The sequence below is a fragment of the Caloenas nicobarica genome, chromosome 12 (genome assembly GCF_036013445.1).
Source record: "Caloenas nicobarica isolate bCalNic1 chromosome 12, bCalNic1.hap1, whole genome shotgun sequence".
Taxonomy (NCBI): Eukaryota; Metazoa; Chordata; class Aves; order Columbiformes; family Columbidae; genus Caloenas; species Caloenas nicobarica.
In genome coordinates, this window is record NC_088256.1 from 13782496 (window position 1) to 13806673 (window position 24178).

Genomic DNA, 24178 nt, shown 5'->3' on the forward strand with positions numbered 1-24178 from the left:
CCCCGTCCCGCTCCGTTTGTCAGGACCAAGCTGCCAAGTTCGGGGCCCTGGCACTCCCCGCACCATACAGCGGCGGGGGCTGAGCCCGCCCAGGACGCTGCATGGCGCAGTCTCTACGTTCGTTTTTCGGTGGCGCGGCTGGTTTCCAGGCCAAGCACCCAGCGCAGCCGACTCGGACTCGGCTTCTGCGCCGCCCCGCGGGGATCCCGGCTGCGACAGCCCGGGAGACGCGGGGCGGCGGCGACAGCGAACCCGGTGCGCAGGTTCCGGGGCGACGCCATGCTTTGCCCCGCGCCCTGAATACCCGCTCCGCTTATGCAGGCAGCGGCGCTGGCGTGCGCGGGCGGGGCGGTGGCTGAGGAGCCCCGAACCCTGGATACCCGCTGTGTTATGCATGCGGCGGGCGGGCGACGCCGCGTATTGCGCGGGCGGGGCCGGGCGGGCTGCGGCAGCGGGCGGGGCAGGCCGGGCGGGGCGGCGGCACCAGCACCATGTCGGAGGCGGCCGTGGCGGACACCCGGCGCCTGAACGCGAAGCCGCAAGACCTGACGGACGCGTACGGGCCGCCCAGCAACTTCCTCGAGATCGACATCTTCAACCCACAGACCGTGGGCATGGGCCGCGCCAGATACACCAGCTACGAGCTCCGCATGCGGGTGCGGCCCCCGTGGGGCGGGCGGGGGGGCGCAGGCCTCAGGGCCCGCTGCGGGCCCAGGAGGGGCTGGGCTGCCCGGTGACCGGGGGTATGGCCGCGAGGGGCGGCAGCGCTTGGTGCGCGGTGCTGGGAGCGTCAGGGAGTGGCCGGGGTGGGCCTGTCGGGATGGGAAGCGGCAGTGTCTTCACAGGGAGCCCAGCCAGGGAGGCCCCGAGCAGCCCGGGGGGAGCTCCTGGGGCTTGTGTGCGGCGGTGGGCGCTGAGGAGGTGGGCGCTGAGGAGGTGGGCCCCGGGCCTGCAAGCTGGACAGTGCCTGGCTGGGGCTGACAGCTGGCCTGCGACTCTCTGGTGGGCCGGGGCTCAAGGTCAGAGCACTCATGGCTGGTGGGTTTGCCAGGGCCCTTCGGCACCCAGTGAGGACTGATATGCACAAGGACAAGGAGGGTACTGCCTCAGCAGGCTCCTGTTCTCTCTCTACAGCTCCAGGCCTGGCAGTTGGGTACCGTTGGGTGGTTGCTGAGCAAGGCACAACTGCATGCAGCTGGTTATCTCAAGCAGGGCAGGAATGCTGGCAAGCAGTATCTTGGGACCTGATCACAGTGCAGCCTGGCTACTGCTTCTGGGTCAGCTTGATCAATTTACAAAGAGCCAGTGATCCAGGAGTGTGCGTAGCAGGCTGAGCACTTCTTAGAGTTCTCTTCACTGGGCCTTAACTGAGCTGAACTGGGGACCTCTTCACAGCTCTGCATCTGATAGCTGAAGGAAGGAAAATTGAGCTTCCTCTGAAACGAACTACCTTTAGTGTATGTTACAGTGCTGATGTCAACTTCTGTTCATAGTATGATTTAACTGTTAAGTCTCTACTGCTTTTCAGAGTAATTGGGTGTTAGCTTTTTTTCTGTTCTGATGCTTGGTTTCCATCAGCCTGCCAAAGGGTGCCTGGCAGGTGGCAATGAGAACCTCGTAGTCCCACCGAAACTAGCTCTTGCAGAGGTGCTTTGAAAGCAGCTGGTTTTATTTTGCAGACCTCATAAGAATATAGTTACACATGTTTCAGCAATACCTGTGTAGATCTGGGTGCTCCTTGTCGGAAGGTTTTGCTGTCTTAGTTGCTTGAATGTTTCAGGCTGTGTTCACAGGGTAAAGGTGAAGTTACTGTAGTTGTCAGTTTTTAGACTCTAGTGGCAGAGGAGAAGGGTGGGGAATTACTGCACATTCCTCCAGTGACACAAGCCAGATATGAAAAAGCTGCTTGCCTGTGTAGGGTAGGCGATCTCTTCTGAGGGAAGATTGTAGCACGAGGTCTGGCCTTGAACAGTTGCTGGAACAACATTTCTTCCCTTAGTTCTTCCATGGAAACACCAGTGTCAGGTCAGAGGTTCTTTTGCTCTGCAGGCTGCTGTCAAGCTCTCTTGTAGATCACTCCAAAATGGAGTGACCTCGGGGGCGGGGGGGGGGGGGGCGGGAAATCAGCCTTCTCTGTATTGTGAGCTCTGTTTCCAGCATGTGCCCCTGGGAGGGGGTGTGATCCTGAAATAGTCACCTGAGGGGGAGGGAAAGGCTGACTCTGAGTAGCCTGGTAAGTGCTTGCTTGATTCTGAAGGGCTTCAGTGCTTGTGCTCTGTCCTGAATAAAGAGGCTGGGTGTTCTTGTGATGCCTCCTTCTCAGGGGGCTTGATTTTCTAAATGCAGCTTCAGGTTTTAATTACATCTCGAAATACTGTCTGGCTTCCAAAGCAACCTGCAAATGAACTACTTCTCTTCATTACAGACAAATCTCCCAATCTTCAAATTGAAGGAGTCATGTGTGAGGAGACGATACAGTGACTTTGAATGGCTGAAAAATGAGCTGGAACGAGACAGTAAGGTGAGGCCTGGCTCGGACCTACCAGGACATGTGGGAACAGTTTGAGCTGTGGTCTTGAGCTGCCCAGAAGAAAGGTTGTAGTGGTGGGCAGCTCTTGGGGTTTGATCTCTGTCCACGTAATGGGGCTGGAGATGAGTGTCGAACAGCAAAGGGCACCTGCTTGCAGGTGGCTGTTCTGCTGACAGAGTGATTCTGTGCTTTCAGATTGTAGTGCCACCGCTGCCTGGAAAAGCTTTGAAACGACAGCTTCCCTTCCGAGGAGATGAAGGCATCTTTGAGGAGTCCTTCATTGAGGAGCGGAGACAGGGACTAGAACAGTTTATTAACAAGTAAGCTTGATGTCCTGGGTTGACTGTGTGCTGCCTTTCTGGCTACTGCCAGTAGAAGAGGGCTGGCTTGGAAGAAGTCTTGATCTGCTGCACACAGGTGCCGTGCTAAAGGATGAAATGATTCTGAAGCAAATCCTGCCTTGGGTGTGGGTTGTTTTCAGTGCTCTCATCTGAGAGTGAAGCAAATACTAGCAGAACAGCTGTGCTGCAGAAACCAACTGTCAGGGTAGCATTGGCTCAGGGTGCTTGTGTCCTGCTGCAGGGCATGTTGTGGGAGGGAACACCCTGTGCTCAAGCACCTCTTGCTGTCCCTATTGCACACCAATCTGGTGGCCTTGGCCTGAGCCTCGTGTGCTTGGAGCCGGCTGCCTGTTAGAGAGGAGGTCTGCATTCCTTGCTCCCTACAGAGAGCGGAGGTGCGGGGGTCTCAGTGGTGGCTATACTAATCTCCACATCTGATTTTCTTCCAGAATTGCTGGACACCCACTGGCACAGAATGAGCGCTGCTTACATATGTTCCTGCAAGAGGAGACTATTGATAGGAATTACGTCCCAGGGAAAGTGCGCCAGTAGGAGCACCTGGCACTGTCTTCCTCCATTCCACCCTCCCTCCTGCAAAAATGACATTTATTTTTACACTAAATCTGTCTTCTCTGAACCAGCTTTTCCTCTCTCGAACCTCCCAGTTTGTTCAGTATTTTCCTCTTTTGTAACTGGCAGCAGCTTGTTCTACTGGGCTCTGGTCTTGGCCTAAAGGTATGAAGATTTATGCAAGTGAGCATGTTGTCCTGCACCTAGAGGCAGATGTGAATAGGTGTGGAGCAGGAACTTGCTTGTGGCATTGTGTAGGAGCTGCCTCTGTCCCTGTACAGGAAGGTATGAGCTGACCTTCACTCCCCTGTCTGTGCAGCCCCAAGCATCTCTGCAGGAGACTTTGAAGAATAGCAGTTGTCATGTTGGTCAGTGATCGCATCAGGTATTAGAGTTTTAGTAAAGCTTATCCAAAACAGTGAGTAGGTGCCTGGGTGTGTTGGTCTTTTGTCCACCCCATTCACCCTGCATGAAACCCCCATTCTTCACTGTCTGGAAGTGCTGAGACCCGAGACCTACTCTGACCCCGCTCTCAGCCTCCTGCATTAGAGACCCGTTTGGTGTATTCCTGTTAATCCCCCTCCTTTCTAACATGCTGCTGGCAGCTTGAGGGGTTTCCATGACGTGTGCTCTCATGATGCTCTGCGTGGGCAGTTTGGCGTGTGGAAGCTGGGATAGCCTGGGCTGTAGCAGTGTGTGCTGGAATGCCTTGGCCCAGGGTTTAAAAAACGCCACAGCTTGCTCTGCTGCGGGCTGGTGTGGTGGCGTTTCCAGCGGCACCCTGCTCAGGTGAGCTGTGGTGACCTTGTCCTGTGCTCCAGCTGCAGCGGGGAGGAGGTGGGTCTGGCTGAGGAGGAGCAGGAGAGGACTGGTGGGGGCTGTTGTCGTGTGTGGCCCTGATGGCTGCCACAGGAGGAGCCCAGCGGTGGGGCCTGGGCTGAGGCCACCTCTCCAGTAAGGGTTGGCAGAAAATGGTTGGTCAGTCTTGGGTTAGATGTTTGCTTACGAAGCAGGAGAAGTAATAATGGCTTTTGGTGTGTTCTCCCCTGTTCTGCAGTCAGCTAGGCAGTTACTTGTGTGGAAGTGAGGACACGAGACTGGTCAGGGAAGCATTCAGAGCTTGAGGGGGAGCATGAGGCTGTGACTTGCTGCAGCAGAACTGTCCTTTGGAGGCTCCTCCAGCTGCCACAGCTGCAATGAGTGAGGTTGGCCTCAGCCTGGGGGGCTCCTCAGGTCAAGGCTGACTGGTTTATAAGCGCTTGGTCACTTTGTGGCGGCACATTTGAGCCTTTCTTGGAGCGTACGCCTGCAGTGACTGCCTTTCTGTTCCTGCCAAGCATGTTCCCCAAGGTCCCTGTCGTGTCGCCTGGGTTTTCTGGTGAGGAACTGGCACTGCTGGGCAATAGGTGGCTCTTGGGGAGGAGGAGAATTTGCTGAAACTGGGAGGGAACTGCTCCCGGGGCCAGCTCAGCCCGGGAAGGGCTGCGGGGCAGCATGGAGGCTGGTGCCGGTGGAGGTGGCCGCGGCTCAGCCCCCGTCCCCCCGCTTGGGGCAGCCCCTTTCCTCCTGCCTGTCCTGCCGCGGGGCTGCCATCCACCCAGCTGTCTCCACCCTGTCCAGTGTAACGTCCCGGTTCCGTTCGCATTAAACCACTGTGAAGCCAACTCTCTGCCTCGTCCTGGGGGCTGCGGGGCGGGGGGAGCACCGGGAGGGGGCGCATCTCCCGCGGCAGGGGGCGCTGCGCGGGGCGGGGGTGGTGCGGGTCGGCCTCCACGGCGACAGGGGGCGCTGCAGGACGGCGCTGAGCCGGTAGCGGTGGGCGGGGCCGGGGCGGCAGCAGCCGTTGGAAGCGCTGGGGCGGCAGCGGTTGGACGCGGCAGCGGTTGGACGCGGCGGGATGTGGCGGTCGGAGTCGCCGCTGCCGCTGGGCCCCGGCTCGCCGGCCTGCCCCGACCTGCTGCGTCACGTCGGCAGCCCGCAGTCCTTGCCCTACCGGAGCTTCTTCGAGGAGGAGTGCCGCACCATCGTCAGCCTCCTGCTCTCTGCGGCCGCGCCCTCCCCGGGACCGGCGGACGGCAGCTCCCTGTGGCCCGACCCCGCCGGGCTCGTCACCTCCACGCCGCTGCACGCCTCGCCGCCGCTCCATGAGCGGGCCGCGGACAGCGCCAGGCCCGCTGCCCGCCCGAACACGGGTGCGGGTGAGGCCGTCGCCCCGGGCCCGGCCCCGGCCCGCGGGGACCCCCGGGCCCTCCTGCCGCCCGCTGCCGGCGGCTGCCCCGGGCCAGTGCGGCCTCGCTCCCGCCTCCCGCGGGCCCCGTCCTGTAAAGCAGCCCGGCGCAGCACCGCACAGCCCCCCTGCGGCGGGCCGGGCCCCGCGGGCCGGCCCCGCACCCCTGCCCGGTCCCCGGGTCGCGGTGGTGGCCGGCTGACCGTGTCCCGGGCACGGGCTAATTTGGGTCTGCAGCTCCCCAAGGTCGGCAAGGGGCCCAGTGCTTCGGGAACAAGGATCCCCCAGTCCCAAGGTGAGTTGGGTCGCTGAAGGGAGCCCCAGTGCAGCGACTGCTTCCCCGGGGCTGCAAAACCCTCCCTCTTCCCCAGGTACCAAGCTGATGCTGGCTGCCAAGTCCAGTCTACAGCATCCCAGCGGGGCTTCACAGCTGGCACAACCTTCCGCGGCTTCCAAACCCGCCCCCCGGGACACAGAGATGAAAAGTAATTCTGCACCTGCCAGTTGCCTCATGTAAAGCAGGAAAGCTTGGGGGGATTGATGCTACAGCGAGGAGGGAGAAGGGGGAGGCCTGGGCTGCAGAATGGGACAGGGAGCAGGCAGGTAGGAGCTCAAGAAAAGCGCTGATGCTCTAAGCACTGTCTGGCCTCCTGCCAGTGACCTGTTGGCTTGCAGCCCTCACCCCATGGTCTTGTGGGGTCGCAGTGGGGCTGGTGCCTGTGGGCCTGGGACAGGTAGCCTGGCTGAGCCCTGGGCTGTCCCAGGTGTAGCTGCTTTGGGGTGGCAGCCTCTGCCTCATATTTGTCCACTATAGCTGCTGGCAAGGTTGTGGGTTGCAGACAGCCCTCCCAGAGGTTCTCTGCAAGGATTCCTGCTGTGGCTTCTCGCTCCCGACTGCCGTCGCTGGGAAAAGTGCCTTCCCCCAAGCGCTTTTGCTCCGGTAAGGGTGAATCTGGACAGAAGTCCCTGAGGCTCCAGTGTTATGGAAGGAGGGAGCTGCTGCTCTGGAGAGAATGTTGATGTCTCTGCTGCAGGGTCAAGACTGATCCCGGGAAAAGGACAGGAGGGGGCAGCGTGTGCTCGGGCTCAGAGGAAGGAAAGTGAAATGCAGACCAGTAATGGTAGGCAAAGTCCCTTTTTCTTGACAGGCACTCAGCAAAGAGCCTGAACAAATCTGGTGCTCTAGCTCATCCATGGTACAGGGAGTGGCCCTGGCCAGCATATGTTGCTGTCAGGGCACTCTCTGAGGAGGGGCTGATACTCTTGACTTTCAATTGCTGGACCCCACTTCAGGATCGACTATGCAAGAGCTGATATGCAATACAACCCAAGAGCTGATACGCAATACAAGCCGAGAGCTGATATGCAATACGACTCGAGAGCTGATATCCAATAGGACCCAAGAGCTGACAGAAAACAATGAGAGCAAAGAACAGCTGGTTGCAGCAGGGACTCTCCTGGAAGCTGGTGAGCAGTATGGAGGTATGGTCCCAGGCAGGGGTGGGGAGCTGGAGCTTGCTCCCCTGTAGAGAGGAGCCCCTCTGGAGCTTTCCTGGCTCCTGACTGCCAAAGGCATGCTGAAAACCAAGTGTCCTGTGAGTGTACCACAGTGAGCAGAGTATATGTTTCTCCATTGGGCTCTGGTGGATTCTTACCTTGTATCAGCGGGAGTGTGGGGAAACATGGGCAGCTGCCTAGGGCCTGAGCCCTGCAGAGGATGAGGAGGCTGTCTCTGCCCTGCTGGCCTGTTTGAAGAGGGGCTGGGGATGACAGTTATATTTCTAGTGGCAATGCTTGTCTTCACAGGTAGGGTTGACCAGACGTGGGAGTCTGTGGGGCCATCTTTTTTCAGTGAGTTGGTTCCTGGCCTGACTCCAGGGTGTGGGGATGCAGTCGCTGCTGAGCAAGTAAGAGCCAACTGTGTCCTGGCACCACAGGGCACTATTCAGATGGTAGCTTGGGCCAGCTGTGCCAGAGGCGGGAGGTGATGAGGCTTGAGGCTGCCAATTTCTGGGCTGGCAGCTGAACTGTTTCAGCCTTTCTCTGGGTTTTACACAAGACCTCTTGCATTTGCTGCAGGGCTTTACCACCTTTCCAGTGCTTAGGGAACCACAGGCTTACTTGTTGGGGGTGACCACCCGCTGCATCACACTTACACTCTGCCCTTGCCAGTCTACAGGTGGTCAGCTGTCCCAAGAGCTGAAGTGTGTAAGGAATGAGCTGGAGCGAGTGAAGGGCGAGCTTGGTACGTGGGGCTGGTTGTTTTAGGAGGCTGTGGGACACCTGCAATTCAGATGACACCCCCTGTGCTTGTACCTGGAGCCCAGTGCCTGCAGCTCCATGGGGATGGGGCTGGTGTCTTGTCTGGGGACAGAGCAGGATCCCAGCCTCCGCCCCAGAGGGTCTGGGGATGAGGTGTTTGGGACGGGCTGAGCAGACACCTACTTGCCTCCTGCCTGCAGCTGACAAGACCGCTCAGTGCGAAGCATATCGCCAGACGATCTCCTCCTTGCAGGCTCAGCTCAGAGCAGCAGGTATGTTCCCTCACTCCTGGGTGGGCTGCAGGAATGCTCCGTGATCCCTTGGCAGTGTAACTGAGGGCTGCCGGGTGGAAGGGACACAGCTCGTGGCCTTCCCTGCAGGGAAGGTGCTGAGTGCCAGGAGCAGCAACGCTTTGATGCTGCCATTGCTCCCTAGGAATCTGTCCAGAAGGTGCAGCAGTGGAGGAGAGTGGTGACTCGGGAAGAGACTGACAGCTGGCAAATGGGGACAGACTCACAGCAGCCACTTGTCTGGCTGCCTGAGATGCTGGGCCAGTTATGTTTGTGGAGCTCTTGAATTCATGATTTTTTAATTCCTTCTGTTTAAAATAAAGGTGTCTTTTCGCAGTGGTGCTTGCTGTCTGCTGGGGTCAGGCCAGTGCCTGGTGCTGCCTGCTGTTCTTCAAAGGGCTGGGCAGAAAGGGCAGGGCTGTGTCCAGCTGTGGCTGGTTCTGCTCAGCTGGAAATTTGAGGTCTGCTGTGTGGAGGAGGTGGGTGCTTGAGGGAGGGAGGCACAGCATGGCTCTGGGGAAGCCTTTCTGGACAAACCTGGTGCTTCCAGGCAGGATGCTTGGATGTGTGGTGGTGGCAGGCAGCTGTATGGGCAGGTTTCTGCCTTAAACTACCTTCACACTGGATGTGAGAAGAGCAAGTGCTGGCAGATGGCACATTTGGCTTCTGCAGCCGTTAGCTGCTACTTACCATTTTATTAGCTGGCGGCTTGTGTCAGTGCCCAGGTGGTGGGGAAGCAGCACTTGGGACCCAGTTTCTCACTGTTCCTGCCTGTCAGCACAGGAGGCTCTGTCCTGCTGCCTTCTCTCCAGCAGGCTGACGCAGACACCTTGTCACGCTGCCTCGTGTCTGGGTGAGGACCTGGAGAGTCCCACTGGTGCTGGCAGCCCGCGAGGCTGGGCCAGGAAGGATGACCTCCTCCCGCTCCCCTGTGCTCTTGGTGGTGTTTCTGGCCACCACGGTGTGCCGCAGGCAGCCTGCACCCCTCCCTGCGGTGGCTGCCGTTGCCCGTGCGCAGGAGTGGCTGTGTGGGGACACTTGTTCCGCCGTCTCCCACCCCTGCTGGGCACTCAGTCGCTGAGGCGAGCAGCTGCGGTGCCGGCACCATCTGCAGTTTTCAAGAAGGGTGATTACAGGCCTGTCAGTCTCACTTCAGTGCCTGGTAAAATTATGGAGAAGGTTATTCTGGGAGTTATTGAAAAGCACTTGAGAGAGAGTACAGTCACTGGTCATAGCCAGCACAGATTCACGAGGAGAAAGTCCAACTTAACCAACCTAATTTCCTTTTTTGACAAGATCATCTGTCTAGTTGACCGTGGGAAGCCAGTAGATGTGGTGGGTTTGGATTTTAGCAAAGCTTTTGATACCGCCTCTCACAGTATCCTTCTGGATAAACTGTCCAGCACCCTGCTAGACAAGTCCATAATATCCTGGGTAAACAATTGGCTGATGGGTCGGGCCCAAAGGTTTATAGTAAATGGGGTTACAACAGGCTGGTGGCCAGTCACCAGTGGGGTTCTCAGGGCCCAATTTTAGGGCCAGTGCTCTTAAAGGTTTTAATAAATGATTGGGATGCGGGAATCTAATGTACGTTATGTAAGTTTGCTGATGATACTCAACTAGGAGAGGTGTGGACTCCCTCAAAGGTAGAGAGGTAGAGAACTGGGCAATCACCAACTGTATGGAATTTAACAAGAGCAGGAGACGAATTGTCTGCTTGGGACAGGATAATCCTGGGTATACTGTGGCAGATGCACTTGGCACGCCCCCCCACCCCAGCCCAACCAGCAGCAGTTTGGTACAGACTCCAAAGGAGGTAAAGGCGTGAGCTGCAGCCTGGCCAAGAACTCCTTCTAGGAAACCCACAAGGAAGCAGAACAGTGCACTGAACACCAATAAGTTGTGGGGGCAAGGAGTCTCGTGCATACTTTCCCCACTGTATGCAATTTGACTATGAACCAAACACTTTATTCTATAGATACTGCAGCCTGGGTGAGCCCACTTTGAGCTCTCTCTGCCGAACAAGCTGGCTGCATGGCGATGGTTTTTACTACTCACAGATCACTGAATGAGCCCAATTTAAGTTTCATATCAGTTATTTAGCTTAGGTAAATGGGTACTAAATAGAATGAATCACCTAGAATTATAAGGTTGTGTGACTTTTCATATACTGTCTGCTTCATGTTACTTAGTAAGCTGAATTTGCTGAAATCTTAAACTGTTTGCTGTGAAGTTCTCATATTTACCAAACTTCCATCTACTTCATGTAAACAGAAGCTCCTACACTGAATATCTGTGAGACAGGGCCTGTTTTGCACTTTGCTTGGAAGAAAAGGATTCATTCAGACAAAACACCACCTTCAAGGCTATGAACTATAAACAATATCTACAGCTAAGCAAAACAAAGGCCCATCTGAGATCAGTAAAAAAGAAAGAAGCAAGTGAGAAAAGTGAAAAAGTGAGAAGCAAGAAGACCCCAGCCTCAAATACTGCTGTTGAACTGAATCATGGTGTGAGGGACAGATGGATAGTCTGTAAGGATATAAAAATCCAGGGACTTCTATGTGTGTGGGGAACCTCTGAAAAAGGCACCCAGCTCAAGCCAACCCTCCTGCTATACTACTTCATTAAATAATTTATTTCTATGAACTCCAGTGCCGGAGAGTTTGCTTTGAGAGGCCTGGGATCCAGACTTTGGAGCAACCTGACACCAGGCCCATGGAGGGGAGGGGAACAGGCTGAGATGCAGAATAATGACTTTGAAATCCTAGCAAAGCAATATAAAGAATTGGATGTGCACATCCAATTGTGCATATAAATATACATTTGGCCATAAATACTTATAATCCCTTATATGTTTTCCCTTACTCTATATGTCTCTTAGACTTAAACCGTTGATGAAGTCTGAGGCTAAGTTTGGATCCTGCAATACCTGGGCTCCTCTCTGAGAAGGAGTTTAGAAAGCAAGGGGGTCTGTTCTGAACCTGGTGCCTCAACAGGAGGGCCTCCCTCTACCCTTGTGCATCTCCTGTCCCCAAAGAAATCACTCGAAAACAACTGTCACCTGATTCTGCATGGCATATTTTCTCCATGCAGTAAGTTATAGACTGAACATTGCCATTGAACTCTGTTAAGCTGCACTTTTCTTTGAGTGATCTAAACGTTGTTCTGTGGCAAGCAGGACTCTGAATCACTTGTCTGCAACAATTATGTGAGTTTGCTGACAATTCTAAACTAGGAGGAGCTGTGGACCCTCTTGAGAGTAGAAAGGCTTTACAGAGAGGTCTGGATAGACCAGAGAGCTGGGCAATCACCAGCTGTATGACATTTATCAAAAGCAAGAACTAGATTCTCTACCTGGGACAGAATAATCCTGGTTATACACACAAACTGAGGGACAAGAGACTGGAGAGAAATCTGGGGGTTTGGGTTGATGGAAAATTGAATATGAATCAACAGGGTGGCCTGGCACCAAAAGGGTCAACTATGTCCTGGGTGCATCAAGCACAGCATCGGCAGCTGGGTGAGGGAGGTGACTGTCCCGCTCTGCTCTGCACTGGCGAGGCCTCTCCTGGAGTACTGGGCGCAGTTTTGGGCACCTCATTACTAGAAGGACATGAGACTACTAGAGCATGTCCAGAAGAGGGCGACCAAGACGGAGAAATGTCTCGAAGGCAACACTTAGGAGGTCACTTGGCTTGTTCAGCTTGGAGAAGGCTGAAGGGCGACCTCATCACAGTCCACGACTTTCTCACAGGGGGCAGTGGAGGGGGAACTGCTGATCTCCTCTCTCTGGTGACCAGAGATAGGACACGAGGCAATTGCATGAAGCTGTGTCAGGGGAAGTTCAGACTGGACAGTAGGAAAAAGTTCTTCACTGAAAGGGCAATTAGTTACTGGAACAGGCTCCCCAGGGAAGTGGTCACAGCACCAAGCTTGTCACAGTTCAAGGAGCATCTGGACGATTCACTTAGTCATATAGTTTAGTTTTAGGTAGTCCTGCGAGGAGCAGGGAGTTGGACTTGATGATCCTTATGGGTCCCTTCCAACTTGAGATATTCTGTGATTCTATGCTCCAGTCATGGAAGGTGATGGGGTTCCAAAGGCTGAATTTGATCTGCTTCTGCAGGGCTTTTGGCCCCCTCTCTGGGCTGGAGCCACTTCCTACCCTCCTTGGTGCTGGCTGTTCACACGCTGCCACTGTTTGCCTTCCTGCTGCTCCTGTCGGGACGTGTGCTTGGCTCGCTCCATGCCTCTGCCTGCTCCCAGCCCTTGGCCTGTGCTGCTGGATCAGGGCCCTGAACAGGGCGGAGGGGAGAGCTGTAGACTGGGGGGTGAGGATGGGGCACTGGCACATTGGATGTGGAGCTGCATGTGAGGTCTGGGAGCTGGAGCATGTTCGGTGCCCCGGTGCTGCTCCCTGCCCGAAATTTCCTCCCAACATCTGCTGTCGCAAGACAGTTTCTGGGAATAGGCGAGTCTTGGCGTCATTCCCCGCCTCACGACTCTAGGTACTCAGCATCTGCTTGGCTGGGCTGGGGTGCCCCCCCATGGAGCCCTGATGTGCCCACGATGCTGCCAGTCCTACCCAAGAGCACCCTCAGCAATGCTGATGCCTGCAGTGCTGCAGGCAGCGGGGTTTTGGCTCGGCAGGTCCCTGCCTGCTGCAGGCAGCCCAAGAAGGAGCAGGAAGCATCCACGCACTAACAGCCACGCTGCAGGGGATTTCTAGATCTTGATCTTGGGCTCACTTCCTTGATGGGGAGTGCACAGCCAAAGAGGGGAGGAGGCATGGGAGGAGGCATGGTGAGCCACGGTTCATTCATCTTCCAGGGCTGAGAGCGGGAGGAGAGCCTGCATCACTGCCTGGCAGTTGCACTCACAGAATGCTGCGTGGTTTCCCTCACCTTGAGGTCATTTTGCTGAGCGGAGATTTTTTGTCTCCCTGGCCCTCGTGTGCCCACCCCCGGGGGAAGGCGGGGTGGGCAGGCACCCAGCATGGGGCCTGTAGAGCCCTGCCCGGTGCTCCTGCCTGCTCCACTGCCAACGCTGGAAGCCTGTTGCCTCTGCATCCTCGGCAGTGGCGCTGAAGCAGAGTCTTGCCCGTGACGCCAGGGAGGGGCTGATTCACCTCCCAGCATCTCTGCCTGTTTGAGTGGGTGCTCATGACATGCGAACGCTGGGTTACATCAGGAGCCAGTTTTCTGTGTGGCTGGTCCCAGCCTGCGTGCTGTGCTGGCTGCCGCCTCGCTGCTGGATGCTGGCCTGAACGGTCCTCCCAAGACTGGTGTTTCTCATCACTTAGAGCTGCCTGTTGCTCCCGCAGCAGAGTTGAGGAGGCTGTAGCGGAGCAGTGCGGGCGCTGGCCGGGACCCCCTCCCTGCGGAGCACATGGGGGTCGGGGCAGAGTCCCCCTCTCCGCCTCGGGCTGAGCTCCGGCCACACTCCCTGTGGCAGGGCTGGCCTCCCCACTGCGCCCCAGACCTCGCCTCGCTCCCAGCCGCGGAGGGGGAAGGCTGGGCCAGGCTCTGCCCCCTCCTGGCACATCTAGGCTCGGCGGACCCTCAGCCACCTCCTCCGTGGCTGATGCCACCGACCGTACGGTCCCTTGCCCTGGGCTCGGCATTGCCGCCCGCAGCAGCCGCACACTCGGGCACCTAACCGCGCCGGACCCGCCCACCCCCCTGCGCCCCGGTGCTATTTATGACATATATATATATATTTTTGTTTGTTTGTTTAAATCTGTGATCTTGCGGATCTCAGGGTGCGTGGAACTGGGCACGGGTGGGGCCGAGAGGGGACGGACATCCTGGGATGGTGGGGCGGGTCTGCGGGGCGGCCACCCCGGGAGTGCGCCTGTAAACGGGGCGGCTCGGGGGAATGCGCGGGCAACGGGCGGGCGGAGCCGTTACGCACTCCAACCCCCTCACCGGCAGAGGCGGCGGCGCCAGTCCCGAGGCGAGCGGAGCTGAGCGGGACCGTACCGGAGCAAGCCCAGCTGTACCGAGCCGAACCAAACCGAGCCGAACCGAACCGCACCGCACCGCCGGTGAGTCGCGGCGGGCGCCGCCGCCGGGCCAGGCGGGTCCTGGCGCAACGGCTGCCGCGCTTGCATCAGCCGCCGCCCGCACGTGGAGTCGGTACAGGCGGCAGCCGGGTCCTGCCACGGCATCGCGCTCCCGTCCCGCCATCTCCGGGGCAGCGCCGGGCTCCTCGGCGGGGCGGGGCGCGGCTGGCAGCCCCCGGGATCAGAGATGCCCCCACGGGGGCTGGGATGAGGCTCTTGAGCGGGGGCTGGCGGGCCCCGGCACTTGCCCCAAGCCGCGGCGGGATGCGGGTGGGCGGCGGGATGCGGGTGGGCAGCGGGATGCGGCGGGCAGCGGGATGCGGCGGACAGCGAGAGGGTCCTGCGGGCGGGAGCTATCGCCCGACACGTTGCATGTCCTTCTCTGCGCGCTCTCCATCGCCAGCGTGACAGCGTGCCTTGATCTGTGCGTCACCTCCCCGGCCATGGGCTGAGCCTCCCTGGAACCAGCCGACCCGCTTGAGCGGCTTTCCCTAGACCAGCTCTGACGGGAGCTGCTGGGAGTCTCGGTGCATAACGTGTTCCTTTCACCGGGCACGGCGAGTCCCAGCACAGCAGGGCCCGCCGGCGTTAGGAAGGGGAGGCTCTCACACATCTTCCTGCTTGGTGCTCTTCGCGTTTTTTTTCTCCGCCGCTGCTCTGCTTCTGCTGCCAACCGCAAACAGAGCTCGCATAGAGCTTCAGAAACCGTCGGAGCAATCGAGCAGAACTGGAGAAGGCAGCCAGAGCTGTGCAGACAGTGGCTGGGGAGCGTGCCAGTGCTGGGGCACTTTTTGTTCCCCTGAAACCTGGCCCAGAGGCTGCCCTGAGCTGGGAGATCTCCTTGGGCCAAGGCTGAAATGTGTCACATACCAGCTCAGGAGGAGGTTTCTCCAGAAACGGGCTGGTTTGCTAGTTATAAGGAAGCTGGTGGCTGCCACTGCAACTCTGGTAATCCCCTTCAGTGGAAAAGGGTCACAAAGTCATCCTTGTGTGTACTTTACGCTGATTGATACAGCGCAGCGTTGGTGCTGCCTCGGGCGCTTGCCTGGAGCATGTTTCATTTCCCAACAAAGGGAGCAGCCTGTGGGGAGAAGGCGCTGGTGGATGGGTGGTCCAGTGCTGGGCACAGGGTGCCAGCTGCAGATTTGAGCACTGGGGAGCTGCTTACCTTGTGGCTCCGGTCAGCCTGCGCAGGCTGCCTGCTCTACAGGGTGCTCATCCTCCAGAGGTTTTTGAGGATGAGTGGCTGCTGTGAACAAAGGGAGTGGGAGTGTTGCACATTTAGGGCAATTGCAGCCTGCAGAGGATACAGGCTGCTCAACAAGGACTGCCAGCAAGCGACGGATGTGTGCCGGGGTCCTGCGCTGTGCATCTGGCCATACATCCCTGCTGAGGGTGTAGTGCAGATGCTGGGAGCAAAGGAGGAATGGCAATGTCCCAGTAAGTCAGCCCAGCCTGCCAAATCCTCTGCTGGAGGAATGCTTTGTCTCACTGCCATCCCTGTTGCACACACCCACGCATCAGGCCGGAGGGATGCTCCAGCAGTCAAGTTTGGACTGAGGGATCTCCAGGCTGCCAAATCAGTGGGGAGTTGCTGAGAGACAGTGGGCAAGCTCTGGGACATGCCCAGCAGCCCTGTGGTGGGGACCACACAGGGCTTGCACAATAAGCCTGTTTCCCACTGTGGACTCGCTGAGTTTCTCCCCTGCCTTGCTTTCCTGGTACAGGGGCTGTGCAGGTAGGGTGTGCGCAGCTGCACGGTGCTTTGAAGCAAGCTGCCATGGTCTCTGCCCCACCAGTGTGGTGGGGACTTGGTGCCGACGGGTCAGCCAGGAGCAGGCACAGCTCCTGTGCGTGCCCGCCCTGGTCCCTGCAGTGTGGGTTCTGCTGCCTGTAGGACACTGAGCTTCATGCTCCTCTGGTCCCTTCTCTTTCAGGAGTTTTGAGCAGCTGAGCACCACCCACGAGAGGACAAGATGTTCAGCGGAAAAATGACCAGTGTTGGGAAGAAGCTGATCCGCCGGCGCGTGGTTGATCTGAGCTCTGAGGACACTCATTTCGCTCGCTGCCTCTCCACGCTGGACCTCATAGCCCTGGGGGTGGGCAGCACGTTGGGGGCGGGCGTGTATGTGCTGGCCGGGGAGGTGGCCAAGGACATGGCTGGTCCCTCCATCGTCCTCTGCTTCCTGGTGGCTGCTCTCTCGTCAGTACTGGCTGGACTCTGCTACGCAGAGTTTGGAGCACGTGTCCCCAAGACTGGCTCTGCCTACCTCTACAGCTACGTCACCGTCGGTGAGATCTGGGCTTTCACAACTGGCTGGAATCTCATCCTCTCCTATGTGATAGGTATGGGGCCAGGCAGGGTGTTGGCATGTGTGCCCAGGGTCCTTCCAGCACTGCACTGGCAGTGTGGGGGGGCTCATGGGGGAGCGTGGTGCTGCAGGAGCAGAGTGTGGGGTGGGATCAGCAGGGAGGTGGGTGCTAGGATGGGAGTGGCTGGTGCTGCTCTGCCCTGCGCTTGGACTGATGAACAGGTTTTTCATTGACCAGGTACGGCCAGTGTGGCTCGAGCCTGGAGCGCGGCATTCGACAACATCATCGGCAACCACATCTCCAACTTCTTCACGAACAAGACCACAGTGCACGTGCCAGGGGTTCTGGCTGAGTACCCAGACTTCTTTGCTGTGATATTGATTGCGCTGCTCACTGGTGAGTGTGTAGGAGCAGCTCCGTGGCACTGCAGGTGGTGGCGTGGGAGCCTGGCGAGTACCCACTCACCCCTTCTGTCTCCGCAGCATTGTTGGCCTTTGGCGTTAGTGAATCCGCCCTTGTGAACAAAATCTTCACGGCAGTGAACCTGGTGGTGCTGGGCTTTGTCGTCATCGCCGGCTTCGTGAAGGGAGACATCAAGAACTGGCAGCTCTCAGAGAAGGACTACATCAACCGCTCGGATGTCAGGTGAGGAATGCAACCGTGCCAGGCCAGGGTCTGGCACAGGGCTAGCACCAGCCCCACTGTCCACGCACCACATGGCAGCTGCTTTCTTCCCTCCTTTCCAGTAAAAAAGCCTTCGGCTCTGGCGGCTTTGTCCCCTTTGGATTGGAAGGGATCCTGACTGGTGCTGCCACCTGTTTCTACGCCTTCGTGGGCTTTGACTGCATCGCCACTACAGGTACCATGTTGGGTGAGGGTGGTGACGGCATTTCCCCAGCGCAGAGGGCGGATGGCTGGGACCTGCTGGGGAGGATGCTCCGTGGCGTGGGAAACAGTCCGTCACACCGTCCCTGGGAGGCTTCCCTGCAGCAGCTCTGTCCCCAGCTGGGCCAGCACAAAAGGACTCCCAGCCTGCCCTGCCCCAGGAAAAGGGGCTCCCCACACTGCGCGGTGGGAGCGGGTCTGCACCCTGCCTGCGCAGGCAGCTCCCAGGGCAGCGGGGAGCCTTTCCGCTGCTGAGTCGAGGCTGCAACAGCGCTGGGAATTGATAGTGCCTCCTGGTTATTTCCCAGCCTCAAGCAACATTTTTCTAAATGACCGAGTTCATGCAGAACTGCCGCTCTCTGGAGCGCAGGAAGGCCTCTTAATTTCCTCTCATTCCCCCAGGAATCTACTTAGTGGGTGGCTGGTACAGGCTGTTCTGCCTGACCTCCTTGCCTGTGCCTCCCTGCCTGTGCCTCCCCGCCCCCAGGAGCTGCCCGGCAGCTCCCTCCTTCCCTCCTGCGGTCCCGAGCCCCTTGTTGGGGAGCAGGAGAGCAGGGCTTTTGCAAAGGCTGGGGGGCAGAGGGCACAGTGGCTGTGTCGCCCTGCCCGTGCAGACAGAGGGTCCACATTCAGCAGGCTATGGTGGGGGCAGAGGGCTGGCACGGCTGGGGGGGCTGCAAGCCCAGCTGCCAGGCAGCCGCATGCCTGGAAGCGGGGGCTGTAGCCACATGCTTCTGTTCTCAGGAGTGCTGAAGCCTTTGCCAGCATAGCAGGACGCTGGGGATCCCTCCTCTCCAACAACCCCTGCCTGTGCTGCCATGTAAGGTCCCTGCTGCAGCTCATTGCCCGGAGCCCGCTGCCCTGCTCTGTGCCACGGAGGGGGGATGGATGCTCTGGAGCCCTCAGTACAGGAAAGACATGGTTCTGTTGGAGCAGGTCCAGAGGAGGCCACAAAAATGATCAGAGGGCTGGAACAGCTCTGCTGTGAGGACAGGCTGAGAGAGTTGGGGTTGTTCAGCCTGGAGAAGAGAAGGCTCCAGGGAGACCTTATTGTGGCCTTTCAGTACTTAAAAGGGGCCAATAAGAAAGATGGACACAGACTTTGTAGAAGGGCGTGTTGCGACAGGAGAAGGGGTGATGGTTTTAAACTAATAGAGGGGAGATTCAGGCCAGACGCGAGGAAGAAATTTTTTACAATGAGGTTGTTAAAACACCAGCACAGGTTGTCCAGAGACGTGATAGATGCCTCATCTCTGGAAACATTCAAGGCCAGGCTAGATGGGGCTCTGAGCAACCTGATCTAGTTGTAAGTGTCTCTGCTTATTGCAGGGGCGTTGGACTAGATGAGTTTTAAAGGTCCCATCCAACCCAAACTATTCTATGAATCTATGCTGCCTCTTGTCTCCACACAGGTGAGGAAGCCAGGAACCCGCAGCGCTCCATCCCCATTGGCATCATCGTGTCTCTCCTCATCTGCTTCGTGGCTTATTTCGGGGTCTCTGCAGCCCTGACCCTCATGGTGCCCTACTTCCTCCTGAACAAGGAGAGTCCTCTGCCTGAGGCTTTCAAGGCGGTGGGCTGGGAGCCCGCCCGCTATGCCGTTGCCGTTGGATCACTCTGTGCCCTCTCCACCAGGTAGGACTGTCTCTCTCCCTGGTACCTCCTGGGGACCATCAGCAGGAGTCCTGGCTGCGCTGGTGATTTGCCCTGTCCAGCTGCTCTCCTGCTCCCAGCACAGAGCTGGTCCTGTCCCTGTCTGGGTGTGGACAGCTTGCCTGGCAGGTCCTGAGCCATCTCTCCCCACGGCAGCTTGCTGGGCTCCATGTTCCCCATGCCCCGCGTGATCTATGCCATGGCAGAGGACGGGCTGCTTTTCAAGTTCCTCTCCAACATCAACAGCCGCACAAAGACCCCTCTGTCAGCCACCATTGCCTCGGGTCTCCTTGCGGGTAAGGCTGCCAGCTGCCACCTCACACTCAGCCCCATGGTGGTCTGGAGCCATTGCTCATGCTGTGTGTCCTCGTTGCAGCGGTGATGGCCTTCCTGTTTGACCTGAAGGACCTGGTGGACCTCATGTCAATTGGCACACTGCTGGCCTACTCCCTGGTGGCGGTCTGCGTGCTAATCCTCCGGTGGGTGCCTCCTCTCACGTGGCAGTGCCCGGGGTGGATATGCCTTGTGTCGAGCCTGGGGCTTGTGGCCACAGCTTTTTCCTGGAAGGACACAGCCTTGGGAAGCATCAAGCCCCCAAGATGGGGGCTGCTCACAAGAGCCTGCGCCGTGTCTCTGGGCATATCCCTGTGGTGGCTGTCACGGGGCCACTGCTGGAGCAGCATGTGGGGCTGGAGGAGTGGGAGGGGTATGAGGGTGCTACCCGCTGTCCCCCTGGGCTGGGAAGTTCCTTGGGCTCTGCTGCAGCTTGTTCCATCTGCTCAGGTACCAGTCCGGGCAGCTGAACTCCTCAAAGGCCATGGAAATGCTGGAGCTGAATGGAAATGAGGAGGAGAGGGTGATAATGAACCCCATTGTTACCGCTGCCGGTGCCCAGCAAAAAGAGACACTGTCCCTGGCAAAGCTCTTCAACCCACCTGGGGACATCCCCACCAGGATCTCAGGGCGCATTGTCTACGTCTGTGTCTCTGTTATCGGTGAGTGACTGGGAGCTGGCGGCCTATGTCTCCTCCAGCTAGGGGCCGGAGCGTTTTGCTGTGTCTCTGCAGAGCCAGGAAGGGATGGTGGGCATACTGGGCAGAGGAGAGCAGGCATCAGACCTGCTCTGCCCTGAGCAGGGTGCCAAGCGCAGGGCATGGCTGAAGTTTGGGATGCGTGGGGGCTGATGGAGGACATGGGCGCTAAGCCAGGCATGTGTGGATGGTCATGGGAGCTCCCTGTGACAAGCCTAGCCTACGCTGGCCACCCAGTGAGGCCAGCCCCAGAGAGTGCTGGGGCTTGGCCAGCAAGGTTTGATCTGCCCATCAATGGCTTCATTGTGCAGCCAGAGTGGGGAGGCTCAGCCAGGTCTGGGTAAGCATCAGAGATGGGTTCAAGCGCAGCCGAGTGCAGGCTCCCCTTGGCTTGCGGGGCTGGTGAGTTCCCCTGGCAAGGCACTTTCCTGAGGTGCTGGGATGGGTGTTGGAGCCACCACATGACCAAGAGGAGTGAGTACCTCAGCCCAGCTGTTGGTGAGGCTTGGGGTCCCAAGGAGACTACGTGCCATGCAGCCTCCTGACTGCTCCCTCCGTTGCAGCTGCACTGATCACGGTCATCTGCGTGGTCCTGACCCTCAAGGTGACTGCGCTGAAGGATGCCAGCGTGGGCTGGATCACGGCTCTGGTACTGCTCCTTGTGGCTCTGCTCATTCCCACCATCATCGTTTGGAGGCAGCCGCAGAGCGATGCACGGTTGAATTTCAAAGTGAGTGCAGCCCCCTACAGCCTAGTGTCTGCACCCCCATGGGCCCCTGGCAGGGTCCGGGCCACTGCAGGGTCTGCCAGGACTCACTGTCAAGCAGTCACCGTCCAGGAAAGCCCAGGTTCCTGAGACGTGGCTCTCCAAGGTGCAGTCCCCAGCAGGGAAGTGCCAAGCTGCTCTCTGGGCTGTGGGAGCCCTCTGTGGCCAGGCGCATCCTCGAGCCTGGCTGCAACCCTCAAGGCACAGCTGACATGGCATCTCTTGTCCCTCTCAGGTACCTTTCCTCCCACTCCTGCCAATCTTCAGCATGTTTGTTAACATCCTGCTGATGGTACAGCTGAGTGCTGGCACCTGGGTACGGTTTGCCATCTGGATGGCTGTGGGTAAGTGTCCTGCAGAGGGGAACGTGGTACTCACAGGGTCTCCCCTGGGGGGCTGTTGCCCAGGGTGGCAGCCCACTGCTGTGCATTTCAGTGGGGAAACTGTCCTGCAGGTTTTATGATTTACTTCGGCTATGGGATTCGGAATAGCGTGGAAGGGAAAAATGCAGAGGAACCCTGCACCACAGTAGAAAAGCCTCTGCACCACCCTGGAGTGGACCGTGGCCCCAGCACTGCTGCGATCTGAGGGACTGGGCACCAGCACTCTGTGAACCTCTGCCAGTATTCCCACTCGGGGACAAGGTCATGATCCACATGGTACATCCATCCCATCCCGCAGGGAGCAAGTCCCAGGGTCAGGACACGGAGCCAGGCTATGCGCTGCCCTTTCCCCTCGCAGAGCAGTGGTCACAGAGACACGTCCCCAGGCTGGTTGGGAGCCCTGGTGGCCCGGGGCTGATCTCTCATCCCCCAACCCTGCCAAGTGGCAGTGACACCAGCATGGCCCTCCCATCATGGAAGATACTGTCAGAAATGCTGCTTTCCCTGTGCACAAGAGTTCCCATGTGATGGTGCAGCTGTATTTGTTCCGTCTGTCCATGTGGCTGTGGTCACCACCTCCTCTTTGTGCTTTCCAAGCACCAGGTGTGTACATGGCAGCTATGACTGGAGCCTTGCGATGAGGCTTGCGTCTTGTTCTGGTACTGCCAGCAGCCCAGTGCTCCTTGACAGCACAGGGCTCAGCTGGCCAAAACCCAATTTGTGCCTGGGATTCGCATCCCACACTGAGCCCTGTGCTGTCCTGGCAATGCTGCTTGGTGTGAGCGTCTCCCTTGGTTGTCTGTGAAGATGTCCACAGTGTAACCACATCAGTGTCCAACCTTGTATGCTTTTGTATAGTTGGTATTTTAACATTGACTTTTATACTTACTAAACTAAATGTCTTTTAAGTGCTTGGCTCTGTTGGTCCTGCTGCATCTTGTGTTAATGCCCTGTGGTCACAGACCCCACGTGTTGCCGGGCCGGGTGCCAGGCTGGTGCCAGTGCAGGGCAGGGCTTGGCTGTGCTGGGTGAGCTCCCTACCCCAAAACTGCCATCTGGAGCCACCAGCCCTCACACTGTCCCCAGGGACCGTGAGCCAGGAACCATGGAACAGCGCTCCAGGCCAGCTGTGGGCAGGACACCAGCCTGCCATGGCTCTGCTGCATGGGACTGTGTTACCAGGTCTCAGGGCAGCAGCTCCAGTTAAGTCCTTGGAAATACCTCGAGGCTCCAGCAATGGCCTGTGGAAGAAGTGTGGCCAGGAGCTGGGCTGCATCCCCTTGAGAAGATGATGATTTCCCCAATTCTGGTCTGGTCTAAATCAGCCCTGACAGATTATTTTGCAAAATAAACTAATTTAGGGCAGATGGATCTTGCATGGTTTTCGCATCTATTTCCTGGCAGTGGAGCACGGTCAGTGCACGTTCAGCAGTGAGGGCCCCCACACCATCAGGTCTGCTTGGCCCCTGGGCTGGAGCTGAGCCCCGCCCCAGGGCTGTGTCTGGGGGGACGGTGCTGCAGCACCTGCTCCGGCCCCACGCTGAGCACTGCCTGTCCTGCTGCCCTGGGCCAGAGTGCCCTGCCAAAGCCTCCAGCTCCAGCCCTCAGGTGCAGCTGACTCCTGGCACTGGCTCCTTGCAGGTGCTTCCAGCTCTCTGGGCCACGCCAGTGGCTCAGTGTGCTGCACTGGGTCCCACCACCCTGTCTGGTGGGTATCTTCTGGCTGGTGGCAGCACATGAGGCCCTGCTGAGCCCGCAGTCCCCCCAGCACCCATGCACTTGGGTTCAGGTGCTGTTGCCCAAGCCTAGCAGGCAACGGGGCAGTGATAACGGCTGCAGCTCTCACCCCCTGGCTTGGCACTGCTGCAGCCTCCCATGCCTTTCTTTGTGCCCATGTCCCCATGCATGTGTGCATGTCCACACCCGTGGCTGTGTGTGGGTCTGTTCGTGCCCATGGGCATGTGTGTGCCTGGCTCCAGGCCATCCCACTGAGCACTGATGTCCCATCCTGGGCACCCATTGGGACTGGCAGAGCTCCGGACATGGAGCAGGGTACTGGAAGCCCTGGGCAGCTCCCACTGGGACAGCCCAGCAGGGAAGCAGCTGTCTGGCAACCCCCAGTCCGTGCCGGTGTGGTGGGCTGGTGCCATCCCGCCATGGGTGCAGGTGCTGGAGGGAGCACAGCAGCCCTGTCCACCCCCGTGCCCTGTGCTGGGCACCCTGCCCTTGGCTGCCTGCCCGGGGGGGGGCTGCCCCAGCCCCGGGACTCTGCATCCTTCTGCCATCTGCCTCCTTCTGCCCCACCTCAGCTGGCAGAGCTGCCAAGGATGGCACTGCATCCTCCGCCAGGCAGTGCCTCTGCCTTTCCCAGGCCCCGCTGGCATTATTGTACACCTCGGTGTATCAGTTGGTGGGTGAATAACACCCAGCCTGAGCCCCAGCATGTTGCTGGCACAAGGGAGCAGCCCGTGCTGCTGCTGCGCCAGCCTGCGTGTGGGCTGCTGAGATGCTGTGAGAGCAACCCGGGGCTCCATCGTGCAGAGAGGGGCCCGGATGGAAGCGTGTTCCTGGGTGAAGGCTGCCAGGTGGTGGGGGCTGCAGGGTGTGCTTTCCCCTCCTGTGCCAGTCTGGAAGGGGCCATTTTCGGGTTTGAGAAAATGCAGCAAAAAGCACAGCCTGGCTTTGCCACTGAGGGGCCTGGTCCCCAGCCTTGCACGCAGCTGCTTGTAGTTTGCCTCGTCAGCCAGGGAGTTTCCACCCAAATTCAGAGCACAGGCTCTGTTCCTGCCTGCCGCCCGGCCATGGGCCTCCCTGAGGCAGCACCAGCCCCAGCGGAGCGGCTGGCAGAGCCCCAGAGGGA

General features: G+C 58.5%; 3 protein-coding genes across 3 annotated transcripts; all 3 read left to right on the top strand.

The window, feature by feature from the left end:
* The first annotated feature begins 460 nt into the window (after window positions 1–460).
* Window positions 461–3863, top strand: SNX12 (sorting nexin 12). The gene is made up of 4 exons (XM_065643224.1): window positions 461–656; window positions 2426–2521; window positions 2726–2850; window positions 3321–3863. The coding sequence occupies exons 1-4, from the start codon at window positions 492–494 to the stop codon at window positions 3421–3423; spliced, it is 489 nt and encodes a 162-aa protein (XP_065499296.1). The 5' UTR covers window positions 461–491; the 3' UTR covers window positions 3424–3863.
* Window positions 3864–5338: 1475 nt separating this feature from the next.
* LOC135993683 (transcription initiation factor TFIID subunit 4-like) lies at window positions 5339–8540 on the top strand. Its single transcript, XM_065643689.1, has 9 exons — window positions 5339–5963; window positions 6040–6153; window positions 6483–6608; window positions 6703–6789; window positions 6962–7135; window positions 7475–7575; window positions 7841–7913; window positions 8131–8202; window positions 8366–8540. The coding sequence occupies exons 1-9, from the start codon at window positions 5339–5341 to the stop codon at window positions 8419–8421; spliced, it is 1428 nt and encodes a 475-aa protein (XP_065499761.1). The 3' UTR covers window positions 8422–8540.
* A 5622-nt stretch (window positions 8541–14162) lies between these two features.
* On the top strand, window positions 14163–22555 carry SLC7A3 (solute carrier family 7 member 3). Its single transcript, XM_065643099.1, has 12 exons — window positions 14163–14269; window positions 16225–16633; window positions 16838–16996; window positions 17083–17245; window positions 17347–17459; window positions 18898–19120; window positions 19295–19434; window positions 19515–19617; window positions 19922–20133; window positions 20733–20899; window positions 21171–21279; window positions 21390–22555. The coding sequence occupies exons 2-12, from the start codon at window positions 16264–16266 to the stop codon at window positions 21521–21523; spliced, it is 1893 nt and encodes a 630-aa protein (XP_065499171.1). The 5' UTR covers window positions 14163–14269; window positions 16225–16263; the 3' UTR covers window positions 21524–22555.
* The last annotated feature ends 1623 nt before the right edge of the window (window positions 22556–24178 follow it).

Bases quoted from the DNA above. Each gene is read 5' to 3' on its own strand.
- SNX12 (XM_065643224.1), top strand. From the start codon at position 492: ATGTCGGAGGCGGCCGTGGCGGACACCCGGCGCCTGAACGCGAAGCCG. The intron at 657-2,425 runs GTGCGGCCCCCG...TCTTCATTACAG, and splicing joins GCTACGAGCTCCGCATGCGG to ACAAATCTCCCAATCTTCAA. The intron at 2,851-3,320 runs GTAAGCTTGATG...ATTTTCTTCCAG, and splicing joins CTAGAACAGTTTATTAACAA to AATTGCTGGACACCCACTGG.
- SLC7A3 (XM_065643099.1), top strand. From the start codon at position 16,264: ATGTTCAGCGGAAAAATGACCAGTGTTGGGAAGAAGCTGATCCGCCGG. The intron at 19,121-19,294 runs GTAGGACTGTCT...TCCCCACGGCAG, and splicing joins CTCTGTGCCCTCTCCACCAG to CTTGCTGGGCTCCATGTTCC. The intron at 19,618-19,921 runs GTGGGTGCCTCC...CCATCTGCTCAG, and splicing joins GTCTGCGTGCTAATCCTCCG to GTACCAGTCCGGGCAGCTGA.
- LOC135993683 (XM_065643689.1), top strand. From the start codon at position 5,339: ATGTGGCGGTCGGAGTCGCCGCTGCCGCTGGGCCCCGGCTCGCCGGCC. The intron at 6,154-6,482 runs GTAATTCTGCAC...TGTCCACTATAG, and splicing joins CCGGGACACAGAGATGAAAA to CTGCTGGCAAGGTTGTGGGT. The intron at 7,914-8,130 runs GTACGTGGGGCT...TCCTGCCTGCAG, and splicing joins GCGAGTGAAGGGCGAGCTTG to CTGACAAGACCGCTCAGTGC.